The sequence below is a fragment of the Talpa europaea genome, assembly GCF_964194135.1.
Source record: "Talpa europaea genome assembly, chromosome: X".
Taxonomy (NCBI): domain Eukaryota; kingdom Metazoa; phylum Chordata; class Mammalia; order Eulipotyphla; family Talpidae; genus Talpa; species Talpa europaea.
The window spans coordinates 46,937,326-46,958,743 of record NC_140081.1 but is presented as its reverse complement, the minus strand read 5'-3'; the positions used below and the strand labels follow the sequence as shown (position 1 = coordinate 46,958,743).

General features: G+C 36.6%; 1 protein-coding gene across 1 annotated transcript in view; it reads left to right on the top strand.

Annotated features, from left to right (window-relative positions):
- TEX11 (testis expressed 11) overlaps nucleotides 1-21,418 on the top strand; it is a gene marked incomplete at both ends in the record, with an annotated part of 405,993 nt that overhangs the window by 192,945 nt on the left and 191,630 nt on the right. Inside the window, 3 exons of the mRNA XM_084259198.1 lie at nucleotides 8,830-8,911; nucleotides 12,344-12,422; nucleotides 19,457-19,608. Of these exons, the coding sequence (XP_084115324.1) occupies nucleotides 8,830-8,911; nucleotides 12,344-12,422; nucleotides 19,457-19,608 (313 nt within the window). The remainder of the gene's footprint in view (nucleotides 1-8,829; nucleotides 8,912-12,343; nucleotides 12,423-19,456; nucleotides 19,609-21,418) is intronic.

The window sequence follows — 21,418 nt, the reverse complement described above, 5'->3', positions numbered from 1 at the left end:
CGGTTTTTATTATTTCTTTTCTTCTACTGGTTTTGGGGTTTATTTGTTGTTCTTTTTCTAGATCTTTGAGCTTCGAGATTAGGTTGTTTCTTTGAGTTCGTTCTTGTTTCTTGGTGTGAGTTTCTATTGCTATATATTTTCCTCTTATTACTGCTTTTGCTGCATCCCATACATTTAGGATATTGGTGTCCTCCTTGTCCTTCAGTTCAAAGAATTTTTTAATTTCTTCTCTGATCTCCTCATTAGTCCAGTGGTCTTCCAGTAGTGTGGTTTTTAATCTCCATGAGGTAGGAAAGTTCCTTGCCTTCTTTTTATGTTTTATTTCTAGTTTGACGCCTTCATGTTCAGAAAAGATGGTTGGTATGATTTCAGTCTTGGTGTATCTGTTGATGTTTCTCTTGTGCCCCAGTATGTGATCGGTCCTGGAGAATGATCCGTGTGCGCTTGCGAAAAATGTGTACTCCGTTTTTTTGGTGTTTAGTGTTCTATATATGTCTGTTAAGCCTAAGCACTCTAGATCCCTATTTAGAGCTTTAGTGTCTTTACTTATTTTTTGTCTTGTTGATCTATCCATTGTTGATAGTGGTGTGTTGAAGTCTCCCACTACGTATGTGTTTTCTCTGATGTCTGTTTTCAGAGAGGACAACATTTTTCTGATATATTTTGGTGTTCCTTCGTTTGGTGAGTATATGTTAATGAGTGTTATTTCTTCTTGAAGTATTGTCCCCTTGATCATAATGTAGTGACCATTGGGGTCTCTTTATTTTTTTGAGTTTTAAGTCTGTTTTATCTGATATAACTATAGCTGTTCCTGCTTTCTTTTTTAGTCCATTTGCTTGTAGGATTGTTTTCCATCCTTTAACTTTGAGCCTATTTTTGTCTTTTGTAGCTATATGTGTTTCCTGGAGACAGCAAAAGTTTGGGTTTTGTTTCTTAATCCAGGCTGCAACTCTGTGTCTTTTTATTGAAGAGTTTATTCCATTTACATTTAGAGTTAATATTGATATGTTAGCATTTGTATTTGCCATTGTGTTTGTCTTTCCTTTGATTTTATTTATTTATTTTTTTAATAACTTTTTTTTTTTTTTTGGCCTTCTTTCATTGTTATTAGTCCCTCTGAGGTTCTGGCTTTAGGATTCCTTGTAGTATTTTTTGGAGTGGGGTTTAGTTGTAATGAAATTCCAGAGTTTCTGTTTGTCTGGGAAGGTCCTTATTCTTTCTTCATAGAGGAAGGAGAGCTTTGCGGGATAGAGTATTCTTGGTTGGCATCTGTTTTCTTGGAGTCTTTTGACTAAGTCCCTCCACTCTCTCCTTGCCCGTAGTGTTTCTTTAGAGAAGTCTGATGTCAGCCTGATTGGTTTTCCTTTGAATGTTATCTGTTTCTTCCCTCTTGCCAGCTTCATTATTTTTTCCTTGTCCTGCATTCTTGGGAGCTTTACTATTATGTGTCTTGCTGTATTTTTCCTTTCGTCGTGGAAGTTTGGTGTTCTTCCTGCTTCTTGTATATCAATTTTCAGCAAAGGAAAGTTCTCCTTCACATTTGGGAAGTTCTCTTCAATTATCTCCTGGAATATTTTCTCTGTTCCTACATCTCTTTCCTCTCCTTCTGGAATTCCTATAACTCTTATATTTCCTTTCCTCATGGAGTCAGATAGTTCCCGAAGTCTTTTTCGTTGTTTTTCCTTCGTGCTTCTCTTTCCTTTTCTGTTTTGGTTCATTTTATTTCTGTGTCTTCAAGAGTACTTATTTGTTCTTCCATTTCATCTATTCTACTTTCATTGGTTTTTCCAGAGTTCTTTAGTTCCTCCATTAATTCTTTGATCTCCTGCGTTTCTTCTGCTTCCCTATTTAGGGACTCAATTTCCTTCTTCTGATCATTGTTTTCCTTTATGAGTTCTGTCATTTTTTAAATCATGGCAATTTTAAATTCTCTTTCTGGAAGGCTCAGAAGTTCTTCCAAATTACTGTCGTTGCAATCTGGGGTGTGGTTTTCTTTTTGTGGCTTGCTTTTTTCCTGAGGAGTTGTTAGGTTGCGTGCGGTTCTTCTACTCCCTACTGTCTGTTTTCTAATTTGTCGTATGCATTGGGACACTGTGTTGCTCGGACTGGCCGGCATCTTGGATGAACTTCTCCGCTCCCCTCTGGCTCCTCCAGGAGCCATCTCTGGCTTCTGAGGGAGCTTTCTGCTGGTTTCAGGCAGTCTTTACTGAAGAAATGTCCCTGTTCTAAAATGGCGACGAGGGACTCAGTCCCTGAACATCCGGTCTCAGGCACACTCTTCTGCGCGCCCGGTCTGCCCCGGCCGTGGGCGCCTGTTCCCTCTGTGGGCTCAGACTGCTGGTCGGAAGGGGCCTGGCGTGGGCTAAGTTCCCAGCTGGCCACTGTCTCCTCCGGGAGCCTTCTGCCCTTTTCAAGCAGTCTTAAGAAATTTCCCTGTTCTATGGGGTGTTAGTGACTTTTTTTTCTGGTCGCTAGGTGGCGCCAGAGATCTCTCCTATTGTCCTTGGGGGGCTGTTTTTCGCCTCCCCCCACCCCGTGTGACAGGGAACAGAGCGGAAATGGTAGGGTAAACCTCAACGGCTTTGGGGTGCTATGTCTGCCTTGTGCCCCTCCGGCGTGGAGAACCTATGCCCTGAACTTCGTGCCCCGGGTCTCAGTTCCAAAGCCCTGAGTTCCAGGACGCAGGCTGTAGCCCAGTTCAGTGGCGCGGGAATGGCACGGGAATGGCGCCTTTTGCACCCGCTCTCGTGCCTGGGCACCTGGCGCCTGGTTCCTGCTTACTTGGTGAGGGATTTTCACCTCAGTGAGGGCCTCCGCGCATCTCCCTGCAAGCCTAGGTGGCAGGCGCGGGGACCTGGGCAGCCGTGATCCCTATCCACGTTTGTGTGCCAAGAGCTCCGCTTTTCTGGGAGAGCTTACCCGCCGGCCTGGGGCTTTGTGCGGGTCTCGAGTCTGTTGTTTTCTAATGGCTCCCAGAGCCGTTAGCTCACCGCCGCGGCGAATCCTGCAGGCTTCTCCACAGCTCCTGTTCACGGGCTGTGGTGGCTGCAATAGTTCCTTTCCATTCACAGTCCCGCTTGCTGCGTAGTTTGTTCTTGGTCGTTTTAGTTTGTTGTTTTCCTCCTCTCTGTTGGTCGGAGAGTGCCAACTTTGTGGGTGGGGGATGGGAGCAGGGTTCTGCGCTTTCCTCCCTTCTAGTCCTCTTTTATGGCAACTTTCTTCTTCGGGTAGTTTGCTGGAGTCGTCCTTTTATCTTCCGTGTCCCAGTTCTCACTGGGACCTGCCGCTTTTCCTCCCTATTAACTTTTTTTAATGGGAGATCTTACTCGCAGCGTCTCCTTGCTGCCATGTTGCTCCGCCCTCTCAGGTTACAGGTTTTAGAGCAATAATTGCTCATTTACATTGCTCCTGACATCACATTAAATAGTCTGATTATTGATCCTATAGGATGCATTAGGACTTTAATAGCAGTAAATACTTTTAAAAGTTTCATTTTATTTGGAAATAATTTCAAGCTAACAGAAAAGTTGCAAGAGTAAGAGTAGTTCAAAGAAACCTGCATATATACTTTACCCAGATTCACCTGTTACTAACATTTGTGCATTCTTTTTCTCTCCATTTTATTGAGGGACTATAATCCATAATAGAGGTACAACACTGAACATATATAATATATGATATGCAAAATATATTATATACTTATATATTAAACATATATAAATCTTTCTAAAATATATATAAAATATATCATATCCCCTCAGTAATGAACTGTATATGATAATATACTATATACCCTCAATAATGAACTTTACAACATTTTTTTTCTTTCCAATACAAAATATATCTAGGATCAGGAATTGTATTTATATGTCATGTTTCTTTAGTCTCTTTTAATGCAGAACATTTCCATAGCTTTTCTTTGACTTTTGTGTCATTGACGTTTTGGAAGACTATAGTAGCTCCCTATCTTGTTTTAACTGAAAGTTCCTCAGTTGTTTATCTGATGTTTCCTCATTATTAGATTCAGGTTATACATTCATGACCGGAATGCTACATATGAAAGATTGTATCCTTTTTCACTGCATCATATCTGCGGACACATGATGTCCATCTGTTACCCCTCATTGATGATGTTAAAATTGGCCATTTGGTCAAAAGTATTGCTCAATTTTTTTCATTGTATATTTACTTGTAACCCATAAACAATGGGTGGGGAAACTTAAAATATGCATATACTGTGCTTCTCATTAAAATTTCTCATTAGAATTAGCATTCTTGTCTGAACCAAACTTAATTATGATGATTGCCAAATGATCATTTTCTAACCAGCACTCCTTCTACATTTAGCATTCTACTGTAAGCAAGCGTTCTCACTACTCCCATCTAATATTTATTTATTGACTTACTCATTTGTTATCAGTATAGATTTGTGTATTCCTATTTTTCACGTTTATCGTTCATTACTCTCCTTAATTTTCTTTAACAGCTTTATTAAGGTATATTGAAATGAGCTTCATGTATTTAAAGCATAAAATTTGATGAATTTTGATATATGTATAGACTTGTGAAATAATCAAATCATCACAATCAGTATAGTGAATATGTGTATCACTCCCTAAAGTTTCCTCATGACCTTTCTTTTCTACTCTTTCCTAAGTAACAATTGATTTGCTTTCTGTCAGCATACATTAATTGGCATTTCATAGAGACTTACACAAATGGAATCATACAGGCCTCCCCCGGTGGCGCAGCGGTTGAGCGCTGGGTTGCGAAGCTGCCCGCAGCCTCTGCGGCGCTGGTTCGATCCCCGGCTGCTCCCTGGCCACCGGAGGAGGGTCCTGCGTGGCGTGCAGACCTCTCCTGCTGCCCGCTGCTGTGGGTCTTTTGCCTGCTCTGCTCCCTGCTCTGGCTCTGGTGAATTCTCTCACCCTCCCGCACTTATGACTGTACCCAGTGCTTTTATGTATGTATGTATATATGTATGTATGTATGTATGTATGTATAAATAAATAAATAAATAAATCTTTAAAAAAAACAAATGCAATCATACAGAGTATACTCTTGTTGTGTGGCTTCTTTTACTCAGCATTATTATTCTGAGATTCATTCTTGTTTTTGTATGTATACATAGTTTATTTCTTTTTTAAAAAGATTTATTTATGCATACAAGAACTGGGGTACAGGCCAAAGGTGTGGGGGGTGAGAGGATTCAACCAGAGACGTAAGCATAGGGAATAGAACAGGCAGACTGACTGAAATACACTGCTGAGGGGAGCAGCGGGCAAGTCAGGAGAGGTCTGCTGTACCATGTGGGTCAGCTCGCTGGCCGGGAATTGAACTCATGCTACAGTGCTATGAATAGCTTCATAGGTTGCGTCTTAACCCCTTGCGCCACCAGGGAGGCCCTGTTTATTTCTTTATTTTTGAGTAAGATCTCATTATATGTGGATACACTATATTTGCTTTTAAATATACTTCAATTTTGCTAGCATAGTTGCTTCCACTTTCTTTTGTTTCTTTTCTTTTTTTTTTGTGGGACCCTTGCCAGCAGCTGGGGAATGAACCAGCGCTGCAGAGGCTGCGGGCAGCCTCGCAGCCCAGCGCTCAACCGCTGAGCCACCAGGGGAGGTCCCTTCCACTTTCTTTTTTTTAAAAATATTTACTTATTTATGTATACAAGAGCTGGGGTGTAGGCCAGAGGTGCTGGGAGGGGGGATAGGAGGTGGCATTAAAATGATTAACCAGAAAAAGAAGGAGCAGAATAGGCAGATTGACTGAAGCACACTGCTGAGGGGAGCAGAATGCAAAGCAGGAGAGGTCTGCAACACCATGTGGGTAGCTCCCTGGCCAGGGATTGAACTTGTGCTGCAGTGGCTGCTGAGAACTTCATAGTGCTGAGACTTAATCCCTTGCGCCACCAGGGCTATGTGTGACAATGGGTGAATTACTCACTCCATCTGGGTCTCAGGTTTTTCATTTGAAAAACAAGACTCGGTACTTGCCTTGAAAATATGTTGTACCTGGGATGAAGCTACCCGCAGCCACTGCAGCACGAGTTTTATCCTCGGCCAGGGAGGTGACCCACATGACGCAGCAGACTTCTCCTGACTCACCAACTGCTTCCCTCAGCAGTGTATTTCAGTCAGTCTGCTCGTTCTATCCCCACTCTGTCTCTGGTGAATCCTCTCACCCCCCACACCTCTGGCCTGTACCCCAGTTCATATATGCATAAATAAATAACTCTTTAAAAAATGTTGTACCTAAAGCAAGTTTTCTAATAACTTATTTGACAAAAAGTAAAAAGAAAATAAAGCAGACAAAAATCTAAGGAAAAAGTGAGAAACAACAATGAGAAAAGTTACAGAGAAAATAAAGATATTGGTGGTAGGCAGAAAGTGGATGGATTTAACAGGAAATCGGTTATGACTTCTGAAAGCATAGTTTCAAGAGATAGTAAGAATGGACACTATGGTGCAAATATTTATAGAAGTGAATAGATGATGATACAATGGAAGTAAAGTGTTGTCCATTTTCTGGAGTTGTTTGGTAACAAAATCAGTGAGAAAAAGAGAATGTGAGTATAGCAGACTCAAGGAAAAACAGATCCTGCAAGATCTGGAAGTACACCTCTGTAGGTAAAAAGGAATGGAACCCAAGGCATATTTCAACATGCCCTTTAGAAAAAACAGTAATACAGTAAACTAAAATTTGCAACCTTAGTTTATTCAATTTATTGATGTTATCTGTATTTCCAACTCTTTAAATACCAATGCTTTTCCTAATTTTCAATTTTTAGGGCAACTCGTGAGCTAATGCGCACAGTGTTCACATAGAGGCTAATTGGCTTTGTAGAGAGAAAAGTTCTATTCTGGGGACCTAGATTGCCTTTTTAAAAAAATTCATTTATTTATATATTTTTACATTGCTGTTCATTTTTGTGTAATGTTTGATTTCTCTTCTCAGGTATTGTCCCCATAAAATTACCATCACCAAGACACGCATGAACCATCACTGTAGACTCTTGTGCTCCTCCCTCCTGTTTTGATCCATTTCCCTCCCCCTCCCCTGATGACTGTCTCCAATTTATAGTTTGACTGCTAATTTTGTCTCCCTCCTCCCCCTGCCGTCCCTTGTATGGTTTTCCTATGTTCCTCCTATAAGTGAAACCATCTGATATTTTTCTTTTTCCTTCTGGGTTATTTCACTGAGAATAATCCCTTCCAGGTCCATCCAGCTTTCTGCAAATGGCATAAGTTTATCATTTTTTGATTGCTGAGTAGTATTCCATTGTGTATATACCACATCTTTTTGATCTGGTCATCTGTTTTTGGGCATTTAGTTTATTTCTGTATTTTAGCTATTGTAAATAGTGCAATAATGAACACAGGAGTGCAAGTATGCTTTTGAATTAATGCTTTTGTGTCCTTAGGGTAGATTCCTAGGGGTGGAATTGCTGGCTCATATGGTAGATCCATTTTTAGTAATTTGAAGGTCTTCAACACAACTTCCCATAGTGGTTGGACCAGTTTGCATTCCCACCAGCAATGTAAGAGGGTTCCTTTTCCCCCACATCCGCGCCAGAATTTGTTGCCTTTTTTTTTTTTTTGGTGGGACCCTTGCCGGTGGCCAGGGAACCAACCGGCGCTGCAGAGGCTGTGGTAGCCTCGCAGCCCAGTGCTCAACCACTGCACCACCAGGGGAGGCCCTGTTGTTAGTTTTTTTTTTTTTTTTAACGTGGGCCATTGTTAGTGGTGTGAGGCGGTATCTCATTGTGGTCTCGATTTGCATTTCCCTGATTGTAAGTGATGTTGAGCATTTTTTCATGTTCCTGTTGGCCATGTGCATTTCTTCTTTGGAGAAGTGTCTTTTTAGCTCTTCTGCCCACTTTTTGACTGGATTCTTTATTTTGTTTTTGTTGAGTTGTGCAAGGTCTTTATAGATCTTTGATATGAGTTCCTTTCAATTTTGTGGACTGCAGATATTTTCTCCCAATCTATGGGGTGTCTCTTTGTCTTGATTATTGTCTCTTTTGCTGTACAGAAGCTTTTTAATTTGACGTAGTCCCAGCTGTTTATCTCTTCCTTCATCTTCTTTGTTTCAGGAGATGAGTCTTTAAAGCGTTTCTGAGATGTCAGTCATGATGTGTTTTGCCTGTGTTTTCTTCTATGTATTGTATAGTTTCAGGTCTTACATTCACGTCTTTTATCCATTTTGAGTTGGCCTTTGTGTATTGTGTGAGGTAGTAATCTAGTTTAATTCTGTTGCATATAGTAAAGATTGCCTTTTTAATCTTTGCCAGCTGTTTGGAGATGTATCCTATCAGGCAAAAGTTGACATAGAGGCAAGACATCACAGATGGCATAGGACCAGCTAACATGGACTTGGAAAAACAACTCAGAGTACATTGTTATTAATACTAAATATTGCGGACATATCCTATAAGAAAGGCATCATATTTTCTATTTCATTCAGCAATTGTTTGCAAATGACTGTGGTTGTTGCTGAATTTCAAAAGAAAACAAATATAAGTGGATTTTGCTTACCAAAGAAAGAATAAAGCCTTAGATTCATACAGTTTAGGTGTTCACTTACCATTAGATGTTTCCACTCAATGGAAATGTTAGTATACTATTTTCTTTTCATTATTTCATTTAAATTTCAGAAAATATCCTCATGGATAGACCAGATACTATGATCTGATCTTTAATAATTTTGATTTCCTTTAATCATTACTTATCCTGCTGTAGTTAAATAAAACAGGCAATTACTTGAAAATTGTCTTTTAGATTCCAGATTTAATATCATTGTGGGTTTTTTTATTTGAAATAGGAACATTTATATCCAGCTGGACTTTTCTTGAAGACAAAAATCCTCTTGAAGGGTGAAACAACTAATGAAGAACTCCTTGAAGGTATCACTTCTGTGTGTGAGCACGCAATTTTGAACTATTATTGTGAATTTGTTCAATATGAGACCTTTCGTAGTATACTAACAGTAGATATAATTTGGTGTTGGCTGAGAAGAAAATTGATAACATAGGAAACGGAGAAGATTGTTAGCCAGGAAGAAAGGAAAAAGAGAAACTAGCAGATTTAATAGGTGATAAAAAACTGACTAAAAGCTATTGGTTTTCTTTTAGTCTAGAAGAGAATTACAGCTGCCCATTCTAAAATTGTACTACTATGAAGAAAGATTATCTATTGATGGCAAAAGCCATTGTAATGTTATACTTTTTATAATTATTTATATAAATATTGCTATTTATTTAATATTCTCAAGTGTCTGGACATATCAGAAAGCAAACATTCTGTGAGTGTATATATATAATTGTGGGCCATGTAACAAGGCACTTAGATTTTTTGTCTTTAAGTTTCTTCATATTTAAAATAAATAGAATAATGTGCACTTCATTGTGTTGTTTTGAGACTCCTGCAAAAAAACATATAAAACATTTAGCACCAAGCCTAGTGCATAAAGTTAGTATAAGTTATTTATTATTGTACCTATTATCATTGTTAGTATATATATGCATTCAGTGAAATAAAAAATCTCTTTATGTACCTTGATCCTTTAATAGCATTTCAATTATGTTTAGTCATAAAAACAATTTTCTTAAATTCTTTTATGTGCATATGCTCTATATTTTAAACTAACGACACATATAGTTGCATTGTATAGGTACATTATTTTTACTATATAAAATTATATGTTAGTATAACTGATTGTCCAATAAATAATAGCAATTTGTAATAAGTAGGACAATTTGGAAGTTACTTTAAACTTAGCACTAATTTAGTACTGCTAAAACTTTCTGTAACCTCTAGAATCTTAGCCAATCCTTAAAAAACCTCAGAAGCCAAAATGTATAGAGAATTCTGTATCTCTAGGTAACAGTATCATCTATTGTACACAGGTTGAAAATGTTAGGAAGCAGGAAGACAACTCCATTTTTTTGCACTAGGGAAATAAACTAACCAATTAAAAGAATATGCTTACTCAAACTAATAAAATATGGAAAGGCCAAAGGGATTATTGAAGTCACCTAGTTTGAAGCTGATTGATTTTGAACTGGAATTCCCCATTACAGTTTTTATCAAAATGTAGATTAAGAAGTAGAATTAAAGTGATACTACTCTTTATTACCAGATTGTTTTTACTTAACTCAAGATACTCTTGATATTCAGAGTAATGAAGTTGCAACATCAGTCAGATCACAAATTAGGTTAATTCCCTGTATCCAAGTTTTCTATAGTTTAAAATAATAAAATAATCTTTTACTTTTGTTGAATTGAGAGAATGAATGAAACTTGCATATTTATAGACTGTTCATTTCTTTGCTAGTGAGTATACTTTATACTGTTAGAATGGTCACCCTAACTGCTGGCATTAGAATTTCACCTGTATTTTTTGTAGTAGAGAAAGTGAAAGTTAAAATATACAATTTTTTATTATGATCAGTCCTTTATCATTAATGTTGTGTGCAATAATTTTCTCTCAGTTGGTGGGGTGTCTCTTTGTTTTGGTTGCTGTCTCTTTTGCTATACAGGAGCTCTTTAATTTGATGTAGTCCCAGCTGTTTATCTTTGCCCTATCAACGCATGCAATTTGCAGCAACATGGATGGAGCTGGAAGGGATCATGCTCAGCGAAATAAGCCAGAAAGAAAAAGAAAAATACCAGATGGTCTCACTCATAGCAGGAATTTAGAAAACCTAAATAAGGGACCATGAAAAAGACTAATTATAATAAAGTAAAAATCAAAATCAACAAGCAGCTATAAACCAAAGACACACTGCGGGGCGGGAGAGGAGTGAGTAGGATCAAAACAAGGGGGGAGGGGAATTGTATGGGGACTATAACCAAGATGAAAATGCATACATTGTGCAAAAATGAAAAACGATGTAAAAATATATAAAATTAAAAAAATAATAAAAAAGATAAATATCATCATACACACACACACACACACACACACAATTTTTTATTATGGAAGGGTAGCACATACCCATGAAGGAAAATTTGGGAAAATACAAAAAATTTCTAGCCCCACCATCCACTGGAATATAAGCTCTTTAACAATAGGGATTTTTGTGTTTTGTCCACTGCTGGGTTCCTAGCATGAAGCACAGTCCCTGGCACATTGAATGTATGTAATACACTCATCAAACATTTGTTAACTAAATAATGGAATCTAAAGGCAATGATTTGTAACAATTTTTTTTATTTTCAATATTTTTCCATCTTAGTTTAATTTGATTGTTTTTGCAGAATTGTACCCATATAGTAATACAAATTTATTTTCTAATTTGTCACTTAATAATCTTAAAAACATTTTTTCATTTTAGTGAATATTTTTTCCATGTTATTTCATTCTCGTTTCAACGGTTGTGTGATAGTTTATCACCACCCTATAGTGGATACTCAGAGTATTTCCTTTTTATTGTTATTATAATCTACATTACTTTTAATATCTATGTTTGTAAACTTTTTCCCATATATTTTTTAAAAGCAATGGTCTTTAAAAAAATTTTGCAGAGAAGAACTGGTGTAGGCCAGAGATGCAGTGGGGAGGGGATTCACCAGAGACAGAATGGGGAGCAGAACAGGATGATTTACTGAAATACACTGCTGAGGGGAGCAGTGGGTGTGTAAGGCGAGGTCTTCTGCGCCATGTGGGTAGCTCCCTGGCCGGGGATAGAACTCAGGCTATAGAGATGAAAGCGTTGAGACTTAACCCCTCGGCCACCAGGGAGTCCCTTCCCATATTTATTTTAGATGACTTCAGAAGTATGATTTCTGAAGTAAAGGAAATAATAGTAATAGCAATAGCTGCTATTTATTGAATGCTTAATTTCTAGACGCTTTGCTATATAATTTGCTTGCATTATCTCATGTAACCTCAACAACCCTGAGAGATTGGTGAAATATCCTGTTTTACACATGACAATATAAGGTACAGAGAAACTAAGTAACTTACCTATGGCCATACAGGTGGCTAGTGGTTTCAAATTTAGGTCTGTCTGACTTGAGATCCCAAGTTTTTTATCACTATGTTCTTAGCATATACTGTTGCCAGATTACTTTTCAGGAGGATTATGCCAAATTACTTTTTTTTTTTTTTGCCAAATTACTTTTGCTGTGCATATAAGAGTGCCTGTTTCATTGCATTCTCTGTAGCATTGCATATTACTAATTTATAAAAACATTTTAATAAATTGTTAGGCAAGACATAGTATATGGAAAACATCTAGAAAGTAGACTTCAAACAGATAATTATTGAAAATAACTAAACTTCCCAACCCCAATGAAACTAATATGATTATTTCACCTTTTCTCTTTGTTAGGTATCATGGAATTTTTGCATCTTGATATGTCTTTAGAATTTTATCTGAATATTGCTAAACTTCTGATGGATCATGAGAGGTACAGAAGAATTGATTTTCTTTTTTCTAAATACTAGCTTTTATTTTTAAGACTTCTAAGGGTTTCATTGACATGTATTGAAAAAAATATGTGCTCATATTCACAGGGCATAATGTTTGCCATCAACTGATCAAATTAGATAATGGAACAACTTGCTTAATGATTTAAACAAAACTAAAGTTAATTTTAATATTTTATATAACATTATATTAAAATCTAATTTTTTTAAGAATAAGGGCTTTATAAAACAGGAGTTAGACTAGGCTAACCTACAGACCAGTGTTTTGTGGAACAATAAGGCATGAGAATGTATAGTACTGAAAGTGATATACCTCTTGGGCTCTACCTTCATGGAATCTTTAAGGTCAAAAGGGTATTTAAAGTTCTTATGAATCTCTTAGTGGTTCTCAGCCTTCAATGTGCATCAGAATTACTGGGGAATAAGCACTTGGAAAGATGCTCAGTATCATTAGCCATCAGGAAAATGCAAATCAAACCATAATAAGTAACCACTCCACACCCACCTAGAATAGCTACAATAAAAAAGACAGATGATAACAGATATTGACAGGGATGTGGAGTTGTAAGCCTTATACATTGCTGTTGGGAATGTAAAATGATTTTGGAAATTGTCTCTTAGTTCTTCAGTAAGTTAAATAGAGAGTTACCATGACCCACACTTCCAGTCCTGGGTTAAACGGGAAACATATGTCCATAAAAACACTTGTATGTGATGTTCATAGCAGCATTATTCATAGTACTCAAATTAGGAAACAACAGCTGATGAGTGGATAAACAAAATGTGGTATGCTCATACTGTGGAAAATTATTTGGCAATTAAAAGGAAAAGTACTGATAAAGCTTATCATGGATATGGGTGGACCTTAAAAGCATTATACTAAATGAAATAAACCAATCACAGAAATTACATATTGTATCTTTTCACTTATATCATATTTTTAGAATATGCATATTTATGGAGACAGTAGATTAGTGGTTGCTTAGAAATATAAAAGTTAGGGGGAAATGGGGAGTGACTGCTAATGGATATGACTTTTTTGGCATAAAGAAATTGGGTTATGGTGCCAACCCTAAATATGCTAAAAACCATTAAATTGTATGCTTTCAATATATGAATTTTGCAGTGTATGAATTATACCTTAATAATAAAGGTATATAAAATAGTAGGGAACTTAATATGGAACTTAATATAAAACTCTGGCCCTGCCTTACTTCAATCAGCCCAGACCTCTCTATTCAATAGTTTTCCAGGTGGTTTTGAGAACCACTATTTTAGACCAGATGTCAGTTAACATTTTCTATAAAGGACCAGGTAGTAAATATTTCAGGTTTTGCCTAAGCCATAAGTCTCTGTCATGCCTGCTTCCCTCTGTTGTTGTTGTGTGAAAGTAGCCATGGGTAATCTATCAATGAATGGAAGTTGTTATGTTCCAATAAAATTTTATTTGCAAAAGCAGCTGATTGATTGAATTTAGCCCACAGGCTATAGCTTGCCAACCATTTTTGTAGATCAATCTCCTATTTGACACATGAATTCTCCATGACTTCTTATATGAAAAGTTCTGTTCAGTCTCTTCTAGAATACCCTTGGAAAAGGGGATTCTTATTACTATATTTTTATAAGGCTGTAACAAAGAATTACTCCTCATATGGAATTGATACATATTTTCTAGTGATTTCTAAAGGCTATTAGTCCTGCCATCTGGTTACATCTAAATCTTTACTTGAGGGCCTCCCCTGGTGGTGCAGCAGTTGAGCACTGGGCTGAGAGGCTGCCCGCAGCCTCTGCAGCACCGGTTTGTTCCCAGGCCGCCGGCAAGGGTCCCACAAAAAAAAAAAAAAAATCTTTCCTTGACTGTTCATCCCCAATTTATTCTAACATTGTTCATAATATGGTCACTTCTTGGATGCCACTTACAGTTTATAAATTTGGTAACTGGAAATAACCACAATACTCTGGATGTGCTCTAACCAATGGCAGATACCTTTAATGTTCTAAATGTTCTAAACCTGTACAATCTAGTATTGTAGTAACTGGCTACACATAACTGTTTGAAAATATTAATTTACTTTGCAGTCATTGGGTAATTTATTTTAAAAATGAGCATTTTTATTGAGGTAATATTGGTTTACATCACTATATAACGAGTTAAAATTAAGCAACATTAAAATTTGAGACTCTTAGTCACATTAGACATATCAAGACTTGAAAGCCACATGTCACTACTGGCTACCGTATTGGACAGCACTAATGGGGAACATTTCAGTTATTGCTGGAAGTTCTTTTGGGCACCAGTGTTTTAGAGCCTATGATTCTTTTATGCAGTCTGTGTTTAAATTAACTCTTTCCTGGAAAACACATCATGTAGTTTATGTATTGGGCTTATAAAACTAGACTTTTATAATATCAGTTGCTCTTTTTTATAAATTTATTTATTATCTTGCATCATTGTTAATTTTTGTACAGTATTTGATTTCTCCCCTCAGGTATAGTTTCCATATTTCTCCCACCACCAGAGCACCTGTGATCCATCACCATAATCCCTTAATCTCTTGTGCACTCCCCTCCCAATATCAGTTGCTCTTAATCCATGAATTTTATATCTTGTACTTTTGTGGTTGATTAAGTACCTAATAGTCATACTTTGTAAGCAATATATTAAATTTCAGCCTGATTTTTACAGTCCATTTTTTTTGTTCTGATCTATGTGAATTTAGATTCGATCATGAAATGTATTAACTACTCTTCCCAATATGTGCCATCTTCAAATTTTATAGGGCTGCCACCTATCTTCACCTAATTCAGAGTCAGAAAACTTTTTCTTTCTTTCTTTCTTTCTTTCTTTCTTTCTTTCTTTCTTTCTTTCTTTCTTTCTTTCTTTCTTTCTTTCTTTCTTTCTTTCTTTCTTTCTTTCTTTCTTTCTTTCTTTCTCTCTCTCTCTCTCTCTCTCTCTCTCTCTCTCTCTCTCTCTCTCTCTCTCTATCTCTCTTTCTTTCCCTCCCTCCCTCCCTCCCTCCCTCCCTCCCTCCCTCCCTCCCTCTCCAGTGGCCGGGGGAACGAACTGGCACTGCAGAGGCAGCAGGCAGCCTCTCAGCCCAGTGCTCAACCACTGCGCCACCAAGGGAGGCAGAAAACTTTTTCTTTAGGGACATGAAATGAACACACCGTTTCTGTTATCATAGACAATACACAAATGAATGTATGTGACTGAGTTCCAGTAAACCTTTTATTCCTAATAAATACAAATAACACAAAATTTTCCTTCTTAATCATCAGGTGTATGCTTTAGTGGTATTAAGTACATTTATATTCTGCAAACATCACTATTTTCACCTTGCCAAAATGAAACTCTTTACCCATTGAATAATAATTCCCTGTTCCCCCCATCCCCGTCAACAACTCCTACAACCATGGTTCGACTTTCTGTCTCTGAATTTGACTACTGTAGTGCTCTATGTAAGTATATAATCATGCAGTATTTGTCTTTTTGAGATGGACTTATTTCACTTAGTATAATGCCCTACTTCAAAATTCACTCATGTTGTAGTATATGTCAAAATTTCCTTCTTTTTTTATGCTGAAGAATATTCCATTGTGGCATACCTTGTTTTATTGCACATTGATTTATTGTGCCTCACACATATGGCATCTTTTTTACAAATAGTTTGTGGCAGTACTGTCTATCAGTGCAATTTTTCCAACAACATGTACTCATTCATGTACTCACTCATGAAATTTTGGTAATTATTACAAAATTTCAAACTTTTCATTATTATTATGTCTTATTATCTATAATCAGTGATCTTTGATGTTACTATTGTAATTATTTTGGGGCACTGTGAACCATGCCCATCTAAGATGGCAAACTTAATAAATGTTAGGTCTGTTCTGAATGCTTCACCAATTGGATGTTGCCATTTCACTCTTTCTCCTTGGGCTTCCCTATTCGATGAAACACAATATTGAAATTGAGCCAATTAATAGCCCTACAATAGTCTCTAAGTTTTCTAGTGAAAGGAAGTTATATGTCTCACTTTAAATCAACAGAGGAGATGAAGCTTAGTGAGGAAGGCATATTGAAAGGTGAGACAGATTGAAAGGTAGGCCTTGTACAATGGTTAACCAAATTATGAATTCAAAGGAAAAGTTCATAAAGGACATTAAGAATGCTTTTCCAGTGAACAGATGATTGATAAGAAAGTGAAACAGCCTTATTGCTGATATGGAGAAAGTTTTAGTGGTCTGGATGGAAGATCAACCCAACCACACCATTCCCTTAAGCTTAATCCAGAGCAAGGCTGTAACTCTCTTCACATGTGTAAAGGATAGGAGTAGTAAGGAAACTGGAAGAAAAGTTGGAAGCTACCAGAGGTAAGATTTGAGGAAAAAAGCCATCCCCATAACATTAAGAGTACAAGGGGGAAGCAGCAATTGTAAATGTAGAAGCTGCAGCAAATGCTGCAGAAGATCTAGTTAAAATAATTGTTTATGGTGACTACAATAAACAACATGTATGTAGATGAAACAGCCTTATATTGGTATAAGATTCAATCTTTCATATCTAGAGAGGAGAAGTCAATCCCTGACTTCAAAGATACAAAGGACTCTGTTGTTTGGGATTAATGCAGCTGATGACTATAAAGAAAATGCTCATTTGCCATCTCAGAAATCCTGGGGCCCTTAAGAATTAATATGCTCTGCTGTGGACTACAAAGGGAAAAAAAGGCTGGATGACATCACCTCTGTTCACTACAACAACCCAACAAACAATCCAATCAAAAATGGGCAAAAGAACTAAATAGACACTTTATGATGATTAGATGGCCTACAGACACAAAAAGTTGTTCAACATCACTCAGTATACGGGAACTGCAAATCAAAGCTACAGTGAGTTATCACCTCATCTATGTGAGAATAGTCCATATCAAGTAGAATAGAAACGACAAACATTGGTGAGGATATGGACAAAAAGGAAATCTCATCCACTGTTGGTGAGAATGCAATTTGGTGCAGTGTCTGTGGAAAATGGTGTGGAGATACCATAAAAAAGAAAAAAAAGAAAATTACATGTGATCCACCTAGCAGTGGTATTGATGGATCACATGGAATTTTCTTTTCACTATTTCCTCAATACTTTCCAGAAAACAACAAACTAAATATCATTTAAAAAGAGGTGTGCTTGGATGGGGAAAGGAGGGATTGAGGTCAAAATAAGGGGATTGCAATTGTATGGGATATATAAAAATAAAAATAAATAAATAAAAAGAGGTGCGTTTAATCTTTTTTTTTTTGCATTGTTACAGTGCCAATAGTTCTTCCACCACCATATCACCCGTGAACCATCACTGTATTCCCTGTGTTCTTCCCTCCCCTGATTTTTAAAACATATTTTTTATTTTTATACTCCCCATACAGTTGCATCCCCCTTATTTTGACCCAAATCCCTCCTTTCCCCACCCCCATAGTGTGTCTCTGGTTTATAGTTGTTGGTTGATTTTGATTTTTTATTTCTTATAGTTATTCATTTTCCTGGTCCCTTATTTAGGCTTATCAGTGAAATAAGCCAAAAAGAAAAAGAAAAATACCGGATGGTCTCACTCATAGCAGGGATCTAGAAAACTTAAATAAGGGACCAGGAAAATGAATAACTATAAGAAAGTGAAAATCAAAATCAACAAAAACTATGAACCAGAGATACTTTTTGGGGGGTGGGGGGCGGGAGGGGAGGGATTGGGGTCAGAATGGGGGGATTGCAATTGTATGGGGAATATAAAAATAAAATTTATTTAAAAAAAAAGAATTTGGTGTTGTCATTTTTGATTTTAGCCATTCTCACAGGTATATCTCATTTTGGTTTTAATTCACATTTTCCTTAATTGCTGATGATATTGAACATCTTTTCATGCGCATATTTGCCATCTCTATATGCTCTTCCATGAAACATCTCTGATTTTGCCTATTTTGCATTTGGATATTTTTTTAATGTTGAGTTTTCAAAGTTCTTCATAAATATTCTAGATATGATTACTTTTTTGTAATAGTAGTTTGCAAATACTTTCTCCCAGACTGTAGCTTATCTTTTCATCTTAAAGTGACTTTTACAATGTAACTATTTTTTAATTTTTAAAAAATTCCAATAATCAACTTTCCCTTTTGTGAATTATGCTTTTGTTGTCAAGTATAAGAAGACTTTGCATGGCTTAGATTCTGATTTTCTTCTATGCTTATCAAGATATACTGTACCTTGTATAGATCACTGGTTTATTAAAGCATATAACTCATGAACAGTCTGATGGCAGAGATGCATAGGGTGATGGATAAGTGCTTGGAGCTTCCATGCCCTCTCCCAAATCTCCATGTGTTTACCAACCCAGAATCTACATAAATAATTTTATTTTAAAGGAATGGTGACAGCAGGAACTGGTAATTTTTTTTCAGTTTTATTGAGATAATAGTTGACATACAGTATTATGTAAGTCTAATGTGTATAGTATAATAATTTGAGAAAATAGTTTAAAAGTATGAACTACCAGTGATAAGGTAAAACATAACTAGGAATATAATGTACACAATGATGACTATAGTTGACACTGCTGTATGGTATATTTGAAACTTGCTTGGACTAGCTCCTGAAAGTTCTAATCATAAGGTCCTGGTAAATTTTTAGTATCAGTTCATGTATCTCCACTAGATCGCGGATCTCTACTAGATCTCAGTTTTTATAAATTGGCATCATTTCTGGAGAAAAATCATAACTTAGTTTTTAAGAATAGAACTGATTCTCTGACTATGTTCATGAAAAGAAAATGTTTATGACCTAGTAAATTAAAGAAATACAATTAAGTTATTTATTTTTGACAAATAAGCTTATTTAGACATTTTATGATATTATCTAAGCTCAGAAATGGTTTTATCTTGCCTATTTTTCTTGTAATTAAATGAACTTTAGTCCCATTGATCAAAAAAACAGTTATTCTCTTCACACTATTTAAAATTGTGTCTCATTGAACAGAGAATCTGTTGGATTTCATTTTCTGAAGATTATCTGTGAACATTTTATATCATCACCAAATATTGGAAAAGCTCTACTACTCCATATTGATATGCTTTTACAGCTGAAGGAAGAACGACTTGCCCAGGAGAAGATTGAAGAAATCATTGCAGGTCAGTGGGATTTCTGCAGGTATTTTAGAAAAGTGTTCCTATGTGTCTGATCCTAATTTAAATGTCAGAATTGTAGCAAAATGCTTAGGGTGACATATTTCCTGCTCACTTCCTTTTCCCCCACTCTATATAATAGCTTTTAACTTTAATACCTTACTTATCTAGATTCTATACTTGTCAAGCTAGAATGAGAAACTAAGCAAAAATTTTAAAAACATCAACAAAAAGGAACAAACTTCTGAGCTTAAAACATGTGTAGTGGAAAATTGCATGGTTAGATGCTAATTTCATGCTTCAAGTTTGATCTCAAACTAGCTGTGTTTGCGTTTGAGTGGTTAAGATTTCTGGATCTTGTTTTTTCCCATATAAAATGAAGGTTGTATGGATGGAGCTGGAAGGGATCATGCTCAGTGAAATAAACCAGAAAGAAAAAGAAAAATACCGGATGGTCTCACTCATAGCAGGAATCTAGAAAACTTAAATAAGGGACCAGGAAAAAGAATAACTATAAGAAAGAAAATATCAAAATTGACAAACAACTATGAGCCAGAGACACTCTATGGCAGGTGGGGGGCAGGGAAAGGAGGGCTTGGGGTCAAAATAAGGGGGTTGTAATTGTATGGGGAATATAAAAAATAAAATTTAAATAAAATGTGAAAATGAAAAAATGAAAAAAAAAATAAAATGAAGGTTGTGAAATACATTCCTAGTTTTTAACTTTTTAGCCACAGCATTCTTTTGTGCTGTAATCTTACATAAACCCTGCCCCACATAAAACAGACTAGAGTTGTTCTGTGTAAAGAGGAGATGTAGAGCCAAATATTTTCTGCAATTTCCTAATCACCTACCTCTCTTTAGTAACCTATTCACTGAAGAAGACAGGCAGTATGATCCCTTTCTTAGAAAATTCTCACTTCAATTCATCCATCCAACTCTACACAAATATAGGGATGTAACTGGAATGATAGTTGTTAACACTAGAATTTGCTACAGTGGCAGCAATTGCGATGATTTACAGCTTTCTTTATACTTTACCAGATTGCTTGAATTTTTGTAACTATTTATCATGCTTTTATAAAACAAAGTCATTCATAGTTTTTAAAAGGAAATATTTTAACTGGGTAATTAATAACTTTGACCTTTAGGTTCTATGAACCATATTTTACTGCTGATACCCTTCCTTCAAACCCTTTGTAAGAATCCAGTTATATTTAGACCCAATTTTAATAAACCTGGTTATCTACTCCAAACCTTGACATAATAGTGGTAGCATATTACAAAAAGAGAAGATCTACAGGGAAATGTACAAATAACCTGACGATGAAGGAGAAAAAAAACTCTACAGATTTTCTAAAACATTCATATATTTTGGGCCTCCCCGGTGGCGCAGCGGTTGAGCGCTGGGTTGTGAAGCTGCCCGCAGCCTCTGCAGCACCAGTTCGATCCCAGGCTGCTCTCCTGCCACCGGAGGAGGGTCCCACATGGCGCACAGACCTCTCCTGCTGCCCGCTGCTCCCCTCAGCAGTGTACTTTGGTCCTTCTGCCTGCTCTGCACCCCGCTCTGGCTCTGGTGAATTCTCTCACCCTCCTGCGCTTCTGACTGTACCCAATGCTTGTATAAATAAATAAATAAATAAATAAATAAATAAATAAATAAATATAAAAAAACATATATTTAAAAAATAATTCCCAACACATCACTGTAATCTATCAATAGTACAACAGAATATAATAGTTACTAGTGATGTTGACCTTGAATGGTCTAGCAAAGGTTAAATTGTGCTGAAGAAAACCAGGAAGTATGTTGACA